The sequence below is a fragment of the Gymnoscopelus braueri genome, assembly GCF_963280865.1.
Source record: "Gymnoscopelus braueri genome assembly, chromosome: 18".
Lineage (NCBI taxonomy): Eukaryota > Metazoa > Chordata > Actinopteri > Myctophiformes > Myctophidae > Gymnoscopelus > Gymnoscopelus braueri.
In genome coordinates, this window is record NC_137618.1 from 33,659,184 (window position 1) to 33,677,159 (window position 17,976).

At 39.5% G+C, this 17,976-nt stretch overlaps 1 protein-coding gene across 1 annotated transcript; it reads right to left on the reverse strand.

Annotated features, from left to right (window-relative positions):
• Window positions 1–1,170: 1,170 nt before the first annotated feature.
• gad1a (glutamate decarboxylase 1a) lies at window positions 1,171–16,663 on the reverse strand. The gene is made up of 16 exons (XM_080457064.1): window positions 16,542–16,663; window positions 14,360–14,422; window positions 12,850–12,972; window positions 12,166–12,408; window positions 11,885–11,975; window positions 8,392–8,504; window positions 6,076–6,191; window positions 5,773–5,852; window positions 5,531–5,585; window positions 4,943–5,059; window positions 3,814–3,878; window positions 3,475–3,553; window positions 2,911–3,060; window positions 2,683–2,790; window positions 2,141–2,230; window positions 1,171–1,346 (listed from the first exon to the last, which is right to left on the reverse strand). Exons 1-16 carry the CDS (start codon window positions 16,615–16,617, stop codon window positions 1,173–1,175), a joined length of 1,743 nt encoding a protein of 580 aa, XP_080313190.1. The 5' UTR covers window positions 16,618–16,663; the 3' UTR covers window positions 1,171–1,172.
• Between the last annotated feature and the right edge of the window lie 1,313 nt (window positions 16,664–17,976).

The following is a 17,976-nucleotide window of genomic DNA, read 5'->3' on the forward strand; positions in this document are numbered from 1 at the left end:
GCAGCACTGCTAGTGTCCAGCCTCCAACATGAAGCCTTTACAACATTCAGTCAATGTGACTCACAATGACATTGCACAGATACACAACATAGATTGCACTAAGGTTAAGGGTGGAAGGCTAAGTTACAAGTTCCTACACAGATATCTTAATCCATCCTTATGCTATAATAAGGGCCATGTACACATACATATTTGTAACTTTACCCTTCTTTGGTTCACAAATACACTTAAATAAATACCTCAATGTTATTCAAAACATTTTGATAATATGCATTAGAGTCTCCAAATATAAATGAGGCTACATTACAAATGGAATAGAATACTTGTGTGACCTATTCACATGTATAATCTCTCTCGATATAAATAAACTCAATAATCTATTGCATACTATAAGCTGGAATTTAAATATTGGATTTTCTTACTGTAAAACTAAGACACATTTGTCACAAAGGCAATGTAACAATATACACAATCTACACAAAAATTCATTAGCTCTAAAAACAGCGATCGAATACAGTACTTGTTACAATGACTGTGGTACATATTCCCACTTACGTAATATCAAAGGGAAAGAACAGCTAGGATATAATGTGGCTGTGCATTTGGATCGATAGTTACATAGACAACACGCAGCACCAACAGTCAGTACATCAATGTATATTACAATAATATTGTATTTGTAAATTTCCATTGTGCTTTGTCACAATGATTTTTTCATTCAGTTTTCCAATTCTGATTTTAATGTCGACTAGCGTACAATAGTACAATATCATATTCACTGTTAACGAATCAGTCGCTCACCACTAGGTATTCTCATTTTCCTCCCAAAATTATATGGTGCAAATGTTTCAGTCATAATGTCCTGATGGAGGTCTATGGATGTGCGCTAACAAACGCCATTGTGCTCATGTGGTTCTATTTATTTGGGCCTTTTTACTCTGAGAACCTTGAACAAACATGGGTGTGCAAACCTTTTGAATATAGCCAACTGCTAAGAACATAAGAGACAAGGGGAACAGTGGTGTACTATGTGCGTTTCCTGCAAAACCTGTAAGCTAGAATCTCTAGTATGTCTGTGAAACAACAGGAACATGATGCCAGGCTCGAGGCCTTTCATAGCTGGAATAGACAAATATTTGAAAATGTCTCTTTCACCATACAGGTGCGTCTTTTTACAAGTCCTGGCCCATTCGCTCAATCTCATCGATCAGGAAGTCAATATCTGACCTGGTGGCAGCTGGGTTGGAGATGACCATGCGAAAAAAGTTGACCTTGTTTCCTTGAGGCTGGTAACCCACCATGGTTGTCCCACATTCCATCATCATTGCCTTGATCTTGGGGGCAACCTGTTGTTGGAGAAAGTGAAGTGTACACTGTAAAATCCTGGCTGAGAGTCAGATTAACTCTGTAAAAATGGACCCTTATACTAGAGTTAAAGTGACACTCAGGATTTTGCTGCAGGGTTGGATTGGCTGTGGGAGATGTGGGAAATCCATGCCTCTGCTTTTGATAACCCCTGCTCTGGTCATTCATTTTTATCACCGGATAGGTTTTATTCATGCTTCTGGTGAGACCGAATTAAATACATGCATTTCCTTTTGAGAAATGTAGAGTGATAGATGTTTATATTTGATAATATCACAATTTGACAGTTTATTATTTTTATATATTTTAATTTTATTATTATTATTGTTGTTTTTTAAAAATAACGTGTAGATATTTGTTGTATAGGGCTTCAGTGGTTAAGAAAATGTCACTTTCCATCAAGTACGGGTCAGACTTGTACCCTGGCACCCCAGCATCCATATTCTATTTAATGTTGAGTGAAAACAGAAAATACACTAATATAGAGCCCTGAGGGACTCCACTCATCAACATATTGGGTTTAAGTGGTTAACCCAAAACACATACATATTTATGCTCTCTTTGTTAATATTATCTGCTCCTGAATCATAAGCCTATATTATATTACATAGTATGACGGTGTTCCTTTCCATGCTTGAAAATCGGTTCTTTTAGGCAAGCGACACCATTGTGCGATGGGAGTACAAATTTACCTTAAGGAGTCAATTGAATTCATGTGAAAAGGGAGGGGGAGATCAGAGGAAGTCAAGCATACAGGCCATCTAGGTGTCATTACCTTGTGTAACCTCTCCCGCCTCTCCTCTCCATCAGGCATAGCACGCAAGCTAGGTGGATGGTACCAGAAGCACACATTAGTGTGCTGTGGCTGTCAGGAATAAATATAGAGAAAAAACATGATTACAAAACACGTTTTCCTTACAAACTTTAAAGTCAAGGAGACTTTAGTATATAGAGATGTTGCATGAGCCAGTTGATATGACTATCATCATAGAGCCAATTGCCAAATCTGCCATTTAGTCAAATCAACTATTTAGCGCAGAACATTTCATTATACATCAGACAAAGTTTCCAACTGAGGTAAAAAGAAATACCCACGTATAAGTATCTGTTTCAGAATCCCAGCAGCATATCTCAGCACTACAGCACCACAAAACTGTTAGGTCTTATACTGCAGTGGGCTATGCCTCAGTAATGAGTTCTGATTTATATTCATCAGATAACTTGGTGCTCTGACATTTTATTAGCGTATTCTAATGGAAGATATTTGCCTCCTCTGGAAACGAGGCTGGGTAGAAAATGGAGGGAAACTAATCTCACCTCTCCGTCAAACACCATCTCGTAGCCCTCTCGGTTCTTGATTTTATTATAGAGGTACGCTGACAGGTCCAGGCACTTGTCAATATGCTGTTCAAACCCCACCGTGCCCTTTAGGAGATAATAAAAAAAGAGAAGAATGAATATGAAGCAAAAACGTATGTGGAAATTACAATATATAAATAGCAGTATGTTTGATGGGAGAGACAATGCAGCTGATAAGAGGCATACCTTTGCCTTCCACATGAGCCAGAACTTGAAGATATCAACGTGCCGTCCACACTGAATAGCCTTGTCGCCTGTGTCGTATGACACATCATACTGTTTGTCTGGCTGAAAGAGGTAGCCGGCGCACATGGAATTGCAGCCGGCTAATACTCCCTGCAATAGTCAAAAATGTGGTGAGATCAACAACGACATAAGCAGAGAATTACATCGCAACATGTTTGTAGATCTTGTAGAGCTTGTAGATCTGCTATTGTCGGTGTATACATTATACTAAAAGTATAAATTATACTAAAGGTGTGTGCGTGCGTGTGTGTGTGTGTGTGTGTGTGTGTGTGTGTGTGTGTGTGTGTGTGTGTGTGTGTGTGTGTGTGTGTGTGTGTGTGTGTGTGTGTGTGTGTGTTTCTGTGTGACAGAGAGCAAGAGAGAAAGTGACAGAGAGAAAGTATGTGTGAATGGCATGCATGCATATATTTGTGCATGTGCATGCTTGCATGAATGCATACAGTGTGTTTGTGTGGACGTACTGAAGTGCATAAGTGAAGTGTATAAAGTGCAAAACACTCTCACCCTTTCTCTGACAAGAATGGCAGAGCATTGCAGTGGGACTCCCATCATCTTATGAGGGTTCCAGGTGACTGAGTTGGCCCTGCATAGATATCGAACCCCAAATAACAAGTGAGCATTCTGGTGTCTGTCCAAGACCATATTATATACTGTATATAAAACACCTCACAGTACCCACATCGACCCTTTCAGTTAGATTGAAGTTTATGTGGTCATGCAACTAGTCATCCTAGATCAGCGTTTTTTTTTCTTTTTCTGTGAAGCTTGAAGTGGCACAGAAAAAAGATGGTGGTTTGTGCTACATATTCTGGCAAATACACAGTTACATTGTCTGGGTTTTACCTTTCAATTCCACTGAGCTTGTGTCTGTGTTTCCTGGACATCAGCAGACCTCCACCCCATGCACCCTGTGGAGTACACAACATTTAAACCTATTAACTTTCAACTAGAAAGGCGGACTCAGTGGAGCGCATATTCCCGGAAGACTGGGTGGCCTATCCAGGGTTGTGTAAGTCACGGGTTGCAGCTATCAGGACCTGAGGAAGCTGCAGGTGTAAACGTTTCTACCACATACAGTTAAACTTTCCACATTTGTGACACCCCTAATAGTCAGATTGTGATTCCAATTTGGGGTTGACTGGATGTTCTGTTCATGATTTATGGCTTTTTTTTATTACAAAAAAAAAGAAATACTGTAGGCCTCTCCCACTCATTTTAGAAACCAATAACAGGCAAACAGTATGGAAGATCAAAAAGCTGTTTGACGCTCATTGACACATGACTTCCATGATCAGGTGTAACTAATTTGGTTGAAGATTGGTAGACGCCCCGCCCCCTATGGGCCAAGTCAAATCACTTTTGGCTTTGTGTTGTGTAGAGGAGGCCCCTCAATATGAGATTCAAAAGTAAGTAAATTATAGCCGACCGGCATTGAATATCAAAACTCTGTCTGATGCCTGTTTATCACATGACTCCATAGATAATGTGTTACGATTTCTCTTTGTTTTGGACAAAATCTGCATGAGTTGAAGCAAAAAGTGTGTTTTGACGCAAATGTTAAATGGCCGAATATCTAGTCAAGCAGTAATAGGTGCAGCTTTATTGGGAGTTGTGTCATAATGTAAGGAATCCTGGGAAAATATGTTTAGTGTTATAAACCAAAACATAAAGCGCCATTTAGGACAACATTTGGGGTGGAGGTACATCCTTGACCTACTATCTGCGTGCATGGCCCTGATCAGTCCCGCCGTTTCTGAGATTAGCCCCAGACACCACACACACGCACCCGCAAACACGCATGTGCAGTACCCCACCACACAAAGACACACAGATGGGAAATGACAATTGATGAATATAATGGGAGTAGTGATGACCACCATGATGTCCCCAAAGGTTTTGGATATGTACACACACACACTCACTCACAGTGTTGTTTATTTTGCACGTATGACAGCGACTATACATCACTCACGTCCACATGAAGCCACATGTTGTGTTTCTCACATATGTCTGCTATCTCGTGGATAGGGTCGAACGCCCCATACACAGTGGACCCAGCGGTGGCGTTCACAAACATTGGGACGTATCCCTGCGGACCAACAGGATCAGAAAAAAAACATGGTTGGTTACAATTCAAATTACAATTCCTTGTTCTGTATGTGATCAGTGACTTTAAAGGAAGTGGTTGAAATGCATTCATGAGATAACTCACTGTCTGCTAGTCTATGAAACCATTGTCTGGCCAGAATTGGACTGCCATTTCACGCAGCCTGAACACTACTTTGCCGTAAGAGAATTTAGTTCTAGAGACTGTGCTTTTGGAGAAGCAGGAAATCGGTGATAACATTTGAGCAGACAAGAAGCATTTATCTTATGGAAATAACCTTGCTAGTGTTCATGCATAGATCACTATTACCTTATTCTACAAGTTAACTCTATGGTTCATTTGATGAATTGTGTGCAGTAAAACAATGATCAAATCAAAATACATAATAAATGCTTCTATAGGGCAAATATATGACACTCCCAAACTGATGATTTGATACATTTTAAAATTCACCTTCTGCTTGGCATCAATGACCTTGGCCTCCAAATCAGCAGGAATGACTCGCCCCCTGTGGAAAAAGATAACAATCCGTTTTTTCTTCTTCTTCTTATAGATAGATAGCTTTATTGTCTTTCAGCAATACATAACATTCATAATTGAAAACGTTTAAAAGAAAAACACCACAATAAAATCCCAGTCAGTTCATTCTTCTTCTTCTTTTCATCAGATTGTCTACATTTGTTTCATGTACAAACCTCTCATCTGTGCGCAAAAGAATCAGGTTCTCTGTGCCAAAGCCAAGGGCTGCACTGGCTTTCTTAATGGAGTAGTGACTCTATAGATAGGAACAGATGTATGGACATGAATACAGGATATTTAGCCTTGTAGTCTCAGAACACAGTTACAAATCAATTTAACCACCTGATAACAATGTTACAGCAGACAGCAACAACAACAATAATAATAATAATAATAATAATAGTAATAATGATAGTAATAATTAATAAATAGGTAAAATCGATCATACTGTAGATAAGTAAAACATTGGTGAGACTAACATGCTCCGAGGTGAAGAGAACCAGTCTGGGGGCAGCCGTCATTCCTTTGGTCTTGACCTCGGGGAAGTACTTGTATCTGGCGATCATCACGCTGTACATGTTCGATATTGCTCCTCCTATGGAAATCAGATATAGATACACCTTTAAATTCAAGGCATTTTCTTTCTTTTCCTTTTTTCAGACAGCTGGGGCAGTGAACCCACACAGGGAAATTCTGTGTTCATTCTACACTCTCTAAGTTAAATGAATACTTGTGCAATACTATTTTGCACAATAAACAATGAGGTCAGTTCAATATGTTCTGTTTAACTTTTCTTGGGCATCCAGGTGGCATGGCACAGGGGTGAAGCACCTGCCCACCACCATGTAGACTGGGGTTCGATCCATCCACTGTGCCTCCGTCTTGGCTGGGTGCTCCAGCAAATTTGCTGTGTTCACCGCAGGGGAGGGGGATTTTTGTCTCTGCACTTGAGACTGCGACAGGTTGAACGGGTGCCTGTTTTAGTAGGGAGCAGAACTGGGAGGGATAGCATGTTCCTCTTCACGCATTGCGCCCTCCACACACACACACACACACACACACACACACACATGAGCCCTCCTCAGTGTCAGGTGAAAATAAGTGGCTGGCGAGTGGCTGTGTGTTGGAAGAGCCACATGGTTGTCTACCCACTCCTCAGACCAACAGTAGGGGTCGGCAGTGACATACTACACGGGAGGAATTGGCAATAACTAAATAGGTAGTGTGATGTGGGTGATGGCTGATTTAAGCAGTCACACCTGGCCTGAGTCCAAATGGGTCTCTGGGTGTTGGTACGGTCAGAATGCCGCATCTGATCACAAGCCGATAAGGCAGATGCGCCCATTTCCGTCCGTTTCTTTGTTATCTTGACTTCCGGGGCTTTGAGCAACTGGTGGGCAGTGCCAACAAAGTGCCGGTTTTCTGGATGTGTAGCTCGTTTGACTAGTGCTACAGTGTATTTGTAGAAGGACAGAGGAATGCATGCAAGCAACACAAAAACATGCACGCGCAATATGAAATATTGATATTATCCATATTATAATATCCAGCAATATGAAAACATTAGCGCACCTGATCTTGACAAATATGAAAACACCATTACATCATTATGAATATCATTAACCACATGAACCCTAGCATGCCTATTCTAGGGGGAACATTCTACAAAAATAGCCGATCTACAAGCTCACAACTCGTCGAGCTGACGTGTTGTGAGGTTGTAGATCGGCTATTTTTGGCAAAGAAATTTGGTGTTGACGAAGAAATGTAGGTCCGTTTTTTACTGAGAATAGAGGACTTAAGTAGGCTACATGTGAATTACATCAATGATTATGAATGACAGATTCATATGGTAGACGGGTGCAATTTAGGACAATAAAGCAAAGAGATGTTTCGTTTTTTGTAGCCCACGTTTGTATGTGAAACTGTAGAATACAAACTTCTCGTTTATTTGGTATAATACTTTATTATTCTGCTATTCTTTATTATGCTCACATAAGCTATTCAGACGGGGGCATTCCTGTCGGTAAACTGTGTAAAGTATTCAGGCCATTCAACAACAATAAAGATGTTTACATTTATTGAAATACGAGCGCATATGTCTGGCCGTTTGTTTTGGGTTATCTGCCTTGCATTCTTCCTGCATTTGGAGTGCTGGATCACTGAAAGAAAACTACAAGTGAAAACCCACCCAGTGGAGTGAACGCACGCGGCATGGCGCATCTGTCCCATTGGTTGGTGCCTGTCACTGCCGGGTCATCATGGTTCACCAATGCTGAACCCGATGCATCGGACTTAACGCTAGTGCAACTCCGTCAACTCAACGCATTGGGATGGTCTCTCCGGTTTTTCCCATATAATGGGAGTGGATGGAACCTCCGACCACCAAACGCAAATGTGTGACCGGACCTTGACCGGACCATGTGACTGCACACCTGTTGTGCATCGATGCACAGCAGGATGAATCAGTCTTCCCCACACTCACTTGAGAGGGAGCCTCTGTCATGACAGCATTTACATCTGCTCTGGCTTGTAACATCTTGCCACTCTCTACAATAATGTGTTTTAAACCATCAACGTCCCTGTGTCGGAGGAACTTAGCCATAGAGGTGGTTGGTAGCATCAACCTAGCTACAGGTAGATTTTTATTTTATTTTAATAATATACATAAGTAAGTTTCTGGTCTCTGATAAAGTATGACACAGTAACAATGGACAGTCATATTAACATATGTGCATAGGCCTAAAGTTTAGTTATTCTCCCAATTAATGTCCAAACAATAGTGCAGTCCTTACCTGGTGAAAATATCCCATCACCCTCTCCATCAGGCCAGCCAATAATCTCCCTCATCTTTTTCAGTGTCAGCTGCTCCATGAGTACAAAGACTGGGGCTATCTCATAGGTAAACCTATAGGGAACACCAAAGGGTTAAAACAATATTATTTTTGCCAGTAACAACTTTGCTCCTACGTAAAGCATAAAGTTAACACATACTAATTATGTGATCAATTTAGGACAGGATCAGAATACCATTTATGGATGTTATTTTAACCTATTTGTTTGGTAGAGTATGTTAACTAATACAATATAAGTAACACAGCTGTGTGGTGGTTGTATTTGGTCTCCCTACTCTTCTACTTCTTGACAAGTGGAACTGCCTGAAGTAAGTAGGTGTTCTCTTTTTAGCTCAGTGGTGCATACAGTAGGACATTAGCCCCACTTGTGTGGGGGGACAGGGATTTGAATCTCGGCCTGGTATCACAAGTGCAATTTTACGACCGACAGAAGGAAAGCTGAGAGGGAGAAGCTTCAGGATAGGAAGTCTTCTGGTGGGAATCCATCAAAGAATCTATGGGTACTATAGCTGAATGCCTAAACCACGAGATTCATCAACGGGCAAAGTTCTTGATACATTAAAGGATGTAATATTCTATCCTTTAGTAACTGACTTCAGAGCAGAGTTACATTGGTTGGTAATGGAAACAAATACAGTTTTGAGTCAGAGATCAGCCATAGCTCTGTTACATTGCACTGATGACTTCCATTAAGAATACTGTGTCCGCTTTAAGTCTCTGACTGTTATGATTCATCCATGGCCATCTAATGACGCCTATGTTCTTGATATGAGATACATCTTGTTATCCTAATACATGTACATCATGTTCATTATTGATACGAGATGCATCTGTCTACAGTAAGGTCATCCTTATTCTTATCCTATTACGTTCTGTTCTTTCTATGTCTCATAACTTCTGGTCACGTCATGTTTCCATGCCCTATATATGTATTTCCCTATGTGTAATAAACTTGTTAACCTGTCGCGTGATACTTCCTATATGTGTCATCTTGTTCTCCGCGGGCCTGCTGCTTACACAGAGGAGTACTTCAACTGAATTATCACACACCACCCAGTACTGTTAGGACCACACCGAGGGTCTCCTAAAATCACAACACTGACTAACTGAGAGAAATTATTCCATATGAGCATTGTCTGAAGCCTGTCCGTTAATGCACTTTCTCTCAATACTTCTACCTTGAACGAGTTGAACATTATCATGAACACTGAAAAATATAAAATATTTAAAAAATATAATATGCCTATCGTTATAATGAAAAGATCATTTGAGGTTGCTTGAATCTTCTCATTATAGTAATGTTAATTTGGTTTTATGATAGCAAAATAAAAGGTTGTTTCAGTGTTGCAAAAACACATAAAAATGTTTCCCTTAGAGCAGAGCACAATCAATGTAGAATTACAATGTTGTAAGGTTCATCTATCTACTCCTATCCAATATTTTTCTAATTACATAAGTATCTGTGTATTCATGCAATGAAGGTCAATGAATCAGTGTGGAACAATCCTAGTGCACTACAGCACTGATGTTTTTAGCTCTCTTGCTTGGCAAAAGCCCAGACAGTGAAGGAGAACAAAGTCTGATGCTACTTAACTAGCATCCCAAATTAATTTCACCTCACTCACTCAAGTAGATGATGCTCACTAATTCTGATGATAGAAGCCCTTGACATGATATGTCAGCCTATTAGTGTCAATCGATTCCTGCCAGCAGTAATTAGAGTTGATGGAGTAATTAATGAATGTGAATTATAAATATGTAAACAACCTCCACCCTCTAGTTTGAATCTCCCACAATGACATTGCCCACAGCAGAAAGCCAACCACAGCTGAGATAGCTTCAGAAACAAATTGATTCTGGGCTTTATCAAAGCCATTAGGCAATGATAAAGGACAATTTAAACACGAACAAATGGCGCATAATAGAATTTTAAAAAGGAGGAGGATTGCAAAGCATTGACAGGCTAAAGTGGGGAATCTCCTTCAACATTGCCATGTCAGGACTGGGGTAAACTGAGGGCAGAGCGAATCCCTGACTTTGGGAGGTCATTAATATAGGACCACAATGGAAACAAGCCCTCAGGGCTTTTTGTGTTAACCTTTTAGCATTATTGTATAACTGTACCTCTGTGTACTTTTTGCAAACTGTTAATAAAACAATCAATCAATTTATTTAATGCAACTTCAGGACAGTGTACGGATGAAAAGGTCAAGCCCATTACCACACAGATCACTCATACAACGCTGCTTCGGTATGCTTTGTTAAATCATATAGTCTCCTACCGTTTCACATTTAAGTATTATGTTAATATGTAATTGGAACCATCTTCAAACCATCTGAGAGATGGACATGAACATCTTTACTGAAGCACACGAATGCCGTCATGTCATGAGATCAAGTTGTTTGTTATGATTATCCCTTGCCTATGTTGTGGACTTCAATGGAGATGGGTTACATGAATCAAATGTAAAAAACAACAACATGCTATATCAAACAAGCTTCCATACAAGATAATCAGTATTGGAAGCTTATATTAGTTAAATGCACGCTTCTAAAACAGCATATCCTCTTTAGTTGCCCCTCAGTTGCCTTTTGAGTAGCAATGGTCACAACGTTGTTTTTTTTGTGTGTGTCATCGAAGTTACAGCGTGAACTGGTTGGAGAGTCTTATGATACAAAATACATATTCTTTTCTCAGCATCTGTGGTCTATCATGATTCTGTGAGAATATTATTAGCCAACTTCTATATACGGTTCATCATTATACCTTATTCAGGACGCCTCCCTGGATAGATAGTTTGCATGCGTGCGTGTGTGCATGTGCATGTGCACGCGTGCATGTGTGTGGTCTAAGGTCTATCCCATTGAAAGGGGAAAGCAACACTAAATATCAATGCTGATTGTGCACATGATCTCAGGGGAGGGGCTGTCTTTTCTTCTAGCATTGTTTTCTCCCGGGAACTATCATTACAAAAAACTAAAGCGCTGTGTAAACTGCATGCAAATCAATATGCAATTTGGCTTGCCTGTAGGGCTGTAGTATCTGACTACAGTCAGAGTGCAGGTCAACAATAATGATCATGGGGGGCACAGAAATCACATCTCCCCTTTTGTGCTTTTGACATTCCATGATTTGCTTGCTTGATTGACAGACTATCAGAGCATGCAGAGTATTCTTCGACTAAAAGCACACTAAAGGCTCTTCTCAGGCTGTTTAGAAAGACGAAAAAGCAGACTGTTTTTATAGGTTAGAATGCCATTAACCTCAAATCTTAAATAATACAATTTGTATTCTGTATTGTGATAAAACCCTCTTTGCTGACTGAAGATTATCAGTCCAATTAAAACGTGACAAAAAAAGTGAATTGCAACCCAACTACAATTCAAACGAGATAATTTGTTAAAACAATCTGTGGCATACCACGGCACTCACATATTAGTGTTTGCTGTAGAGGTAAGCCATTCTCCTGACAACCCAATGATGTCTAATCCAGTGGAGAGTTGGTTAAAGAACCTGGGGTGACCTGGAATTCACATACAGACAGCTGAGCAACATATTTCACATGAGGTATTAATCATATGAGGATTTTTGAGAAACATACTTGTCTACAATCATTATTCCAGCATGTAAGCTATAATGAGACTTATCGATTGCATTGTGATATGCTATATGCTATTCTGACTTCACTGGTCCTTTGGACTCTTTCATCTTACCTGTCCTCACCCCATATTTCAGGGTGTCCCTGCAGTCCACCAGGATCTGTTCGAGAGATTCGGGCTGGTCAGATAGCTCCAAGTTGAAGCCCTCCATGCCCTCCAGAAGCTGGTGGGGGTGGTGGAAATCCAGGACCTTGGTTGACCTGTCAAAGGTCTTCCGGATGTAGTTTGTGAGAATCTCCACAAACTCCAACAAGAACTGTATGGTAATCTCCTCTCCATTTTTGGCTGGCAATAAATCTAGAAGATTTGAAGGCAATATTTTGTCTCTTTTTTCTGCAATTGTCATTATAACTTTTAAATGCATGTTTAATCTATGCAGGCCATTTTCACATATCTTTGCAAAATTCTTCATGACATTAAATCCTATGGATCAGTACAATCTATTGCTGATGTTGTGCACTGAACTCCAGATCCAAATAACCCAGCCCTATAGTTTGTTGATTAATTAAGAGTAATGAAGGCAATGATTGGATAATAATCCATATAAAGTCAACATATAACAAATTTCAGGCATAGAAAATCTCATGAACCTAAAATAAGTAGCAAATCAATGTTAAAATGTCTTGCATTGTTCATTTCAGTTAAATTGAATTCCTGTCCATTTTTAAATGAAATGATTCCATCGTTTTAATATATATATAATATATTTAATATAAATATATATTTTTTCAAACCTACCTCTGGCAAACAGATTGGAGAAATCCGTCTCGTTGCGTCTGAAACCCGAATCCCTGTCGCTGTTATCACAGCGTTCTTTGAAGGAACTCCTTTCCTCCAGATTGTTATTCTTCTGCAAAAATCCTAAATGATTAAAAGAAGGGGCAGATTCAGATTCTAACGGACGATGATGATTCCCATACATTTTGCGAGCACAGCTTTTACAAGCTCTTAAAAATCAATTGCCATAGCCTTATATATCTGACGCCTTGTCCCTGGGGCAGGTAGTGTTGAATGCTACTGTAGCCTACTTTTAAGAAGGTCTCCGTCCTACCCAGGGAATCCTATTTATGGGCGGAATACTGTAGGGGAGGTTGAGCCCGGTGACATCAGCACCAAACTCCAACCAAGCAAATAGCTGTCATGTAATTGCCTAGTTGTAAATTATTATTAAGCTCCTGCTCCTCTGACAGATTCTAGCCTACTTCAGACAGGGACAGATTAGAACAATTGGAACGATAGCAAATTAATACACAATCGGAATCTTTTGAGTGGGCCGTGGCCCGTGGTGGTATAGATGTGATATGGTTAGTATTCAGTTTTGGTTTTTTTTTTTTTTGCTATTAAGGCCCAAAAACATTTTCCACAACAAATTAGACGGAGCCTATTTTAGGAAATAGCAGCCTATACTACCACGCAAACTGACCAGATTCGAGGCACATTTAATAGATTTAAATATGTCGATCCTACTCTCATTTATAGGCTAATTAGAGATGTGTCTCCTGATTCACTTTCTGTGGTCTGAATCAACCGTATGCAATCGTACCATTCATTTAGGTCGCCTAATCTAATTGCCTCGATAGAACATTAAACGAATATCTTCATAAACCTTCCAGGCCTCGGTCTAGTCTAGACATAGATTCATTTTCTCTTTGTTTGTAAATGGTCCGTCCGATGTAGCTCATTATTCTAAATAAAACCAGTAGAACGTGTCGTTTAAAAATAACTCTAATTATTACTGCTATAACAAAAATGATTAACTTGATGATAGTCCATTCAAGTCGCTGTGTGTGTGTGAGCTTTTGACAATCGAAGCAAGGACTGGAGGTTATTGCATGTCCTACCGAAGTAGCTTACATAATCCTAATATATAATAATATATAGGTCTAATAACAGGCCTACATAATGATAATAATAATATGACATAGGCTTAGGCTATCAAAAATGATAGTTCAGTTGAATACGTTAATCTCTAATAATATCTTCAATTGAAAGCTGCCACTATGGTCTATTAGTCCGAGTGACATGGGACATGGAACATGGACACCACCATGCATTCAGAGATTACAACACGTAAGAGATCATCACCAAGCCTTATTTCTTTGACAACAATGCCCAATGATGCATCATGCATTCAATGCTGGCAATCATAAATGGCCAACATTCTTTTTGAAAACAAGTAAAAAAAATCTTAGACCATTATTATTATTAGCCTATGTACAGAAAACCCATGACATGAATGTCCACTCACCACATATCTTCATTCCCAATTTCCTAGTACATCCATGAGCAACGCCACACCATGCGTCATAGCCTAAAATAGATTTAGAAAACCGTTATAGGGTATCGCAAAAGTAGTAACCAACTAATATATACTAATATATATATATATATATATATATATATATATATATATATATATATATATATATATATATATATATATATATATATATATAAACTAAATGTAACTAAATATAGCTACGATTTAGCTTATAATATATTTAGGACCTTTGAGGATTTCAAATTAATTAGCCGTTCAGATTTATGCTATAGCCTGACGATCTAATTGAGTGAAAAGATGCTGGTTAAAATGCATGCATCACTAGACATGTGCCGGCTGGCCAGTGACAGATAGAGAATTACGCCGTTATCAAGGGCTCCCAGCGAGGGAGGGGAGGGATGGGGGCACCTTGGATGGAAGCACACTGATGGGAACACGCACACCAAATTCTCAAAAGCAGCAATTTAGGGGGGTGGGGGGCTGGGGTGGCCAGATCCACCCCCACATCCCAATTTAACCCTTGCTTTGGATCATTTGATAAATCATTGCCCTCCTCAGCTCAATGAAGGCACTCTAACTCACTCCCAGTTTTCCACGCAGTGATTTCAGCCACTGGAAGCGATTTGGCAACAAAGAGAGAGCACAGAAATGGGCCTATACAGAGAGACACACACACACACACACACACACACACACACACACACACACACACACACACACACACACACACACACACACACACACACACACACACACACACACACACACACACACACACACACACACACACACACACACACACACACACACACACACACACATTATGCTAAATGTTGCTGGGTAGACGTGCACTGGGAGGATTTTCTTTTCTTTATGTGTGTAGACCTAAACAAAATATTATCTCTCAAATCAATTGTCGTTGGCATTTCACCGAAATATCGGTGGGCCAATATTTAACATCAACAGATAAGCTTTATGGCTCCATTTGATTGAATGAATTAATGTTTTCTGCATTTACAAAATGTAATTTTATAAGGAACATGTAGGCTCGACATTATTCTCTATTTTTCATTTCAATTCATGGAGAGAAAAAGATTTAGAAACGTTTCAATATTAGCCAAGAATGAAAGCATGTGTTTTACCCAGGGGCTCTATATTCGATGGTGGGGCAGCCATTAGGGGGATTTAATGTACCTGAATTAACAGCCACTTTGTGGGTCATTTCCTGTTTTCCATGTAGGCACTTAATTCGACAAGAACAGTCAGTATAGGCCTAATGGCAGAAACAGTGCTACTGTAGAAATATAATAGGCTAATACAAAAACAATACAAATAGGCTAATGATGATAATAATACATAATTGGATAATAATAACAATAATAATGAATAGCCAAATAGTAATAATAATAGAACATTTTAATTTTCCCAATCTTTAGAGAAAATGCATCTAGCTTTGAACTCTATTGGAACCTGGTGGCCCAGAGGCGCAGACTATTGCCTTCAGCTGAATGTTTGGAGAGGACATCATTTTGTGGCAGGAAAGAAAGGTTCGTCTGTCACAGTGGTTCTCAACCTGTGGGTCGGGACCCCACATTATTTTTTGGGGGGTCCCCAGATGACAGTGAAGTGACAATTTAAAGACTTCTAAGACCTTTTTGATATCTCAAATAAGAAAAAGAAATAAGACCAATATACTGCATCAAAAGTAATAAACTATAGTATAAAAACTGGTCAAACACTGGCCAAATTGTCAAATAATGTAAGAAAGAGTTTTTAAAAATTGGGAAATTGTCAATCTACAAGCTCACAATGCCTAGCAGCTTGTAGATCTGCTATTTTCACAATATTTATCTGTGGAACCGAAAATGTAATGCCTCGACTCCTTCATTCTAAGTGCTTATCACGGTGGGGGGGTCCCCAGTTCAAATATGATTCTTTTGGGGGGTCGCGGCATGAAAAGGTTGAGAACCACTGGAGCAGATGCCGGGAGGTCCGCTGCAGGTCCGTAGGCTATATGCAGCGCTGCGGTGATTTGTTGAGAGGAAGGCATTTCAAATCGCAACGCTTTCTCTCGATGGAAATGATTAATGGCGTTGCCCACAAAGTAAATAGCACGAGTGAAATAGCATTTTGCCTGTGATGGACCTACTTGAGCCTGGTGGTCGTAAATTAGTCGAGTTTGGATCCGGTTCTCCGCCAGAGGAGGAGGGTGTAGACGCCGCCATCACTCCTGAGACAGAGGAAAAGTCTTCACTTCAAAGCTCCGACACTTTTTTTGTTACCAGATCTGTTTCTATAGCCTGTTATTCAAAAATGAAATAAAACACATTCTAACAAGAACAAATGATGGATGCTGTCATATCCATTGGTATATGGGGCCATTCCAAAATATTTAATGTTTAACATGTTAAAGATAAGATGCCACCTCTCAAATATTGAGATTGATTGAGAATAGCACAGAGATGCTCAAAGCAGATAATATAAGAGACGAAGGCATATACTCGGTTTCAAATGGTTGAAATTAATTTAATCTACAGCAGTCTGACTGAGAATTTAATAGATTTTTAAAAATATATATAAAATAAGAACGCTGCCATCAACCAATGCTTCTCGTCAAATCAACCATGACCACTGACAGACTGACAGTGACACATTTTCAGCCCATGATTTCAACACCATATCTTGATCTTGGTCAAGGTGGATAATGAATGATCGCGCATCACTGTGAATGCCTTTAGTTCAATAGGGCTTCATATTATGCCTTCCTTATATAGTAATGCACTACATAGGCTACCCGATTTGTTCCGCTAAGAATAGCCTATGCACTATATCCTTTACCACAGTTTTGGAATACATATAGCGCATATTTTCGAATAGTAGACAAAGTATGATGTTATTTTTTTTTTTCAAATGGCATACGACGATAGAATGGATTGACTTTGTTAACATTGAGATGACGTGATGTAGCCACAGTTTACTGATACATATCAATTTGAGAGCATTAGCCTATTTAAAACATCACCGTCATTCAGGTCAATGTCACATAAAAATATGCCATGCAATATCTTTGCTAAACTGTATACGAGCAACATAATCTATTATAACAAATATGTATATTATACATGAGAAAGAACGTTTCTAAGTTATAACTTAACCTGTAGCTTTGAACAAAAACAACGTTTTGTGCACTGCTTTATGTGAAGAGCAACAATCAAACCTAAATCTATAACGTTACATGTTTAAAACACCTGTTAGAGCATCTCCAGTCGCTGCAAACAACACCAATACAGCAATAAATGTTTTTAGAGTTAAGCTTGTTAGCCTATACGTCTAGCAAAATGCATCTTTATAAAGTGTCTTACCGTTGCCTATGCGTGTCTGGTCCAGGTAAACAGGTACAGTCCAAAAAAAGAAACTGAATGAATCACCAAATTAAGTCCTTGAGCAGAAACTGGTGCGCTTCTTGGTATACTCCAAGAGAAAAATCGGGTTTACTTTCACTTTTCTGCCAGATTCCATGCAAGGTGACCTTTTTTTTAATTGAAGTGGGTATGATTTGCAGATTTTTAAAGCGGGCTTTGCCT

What these genes read in the sequence shown, in the direction of transcription:
- gad1a (XM_080457064.1), bottom strand. Translation starts at nt 16,617, where the DNA reads ATGGCGGCGTCTACACCCTCCTCCTCTGGCGGAGAACCGGATCCAAAC. An exon ending in CTCCAATCTGTTTGCCAGAG is followed by an intron (nt 12,409 to 12,849) that starts GTAGGTTTGAAA and finishes CAAATCTTCTAG; the next exon opens with ATTTATTGCCAGCCAAAAAT. An exon ending in TGATGGGATATTTTCACCAG is followed by an intron (nt 6,192 to 8,391) that starts GTAAGGACTGCA and finishes TGATTTCCATAG; the next exon opens with GAGGAGCAATATCGAACATG.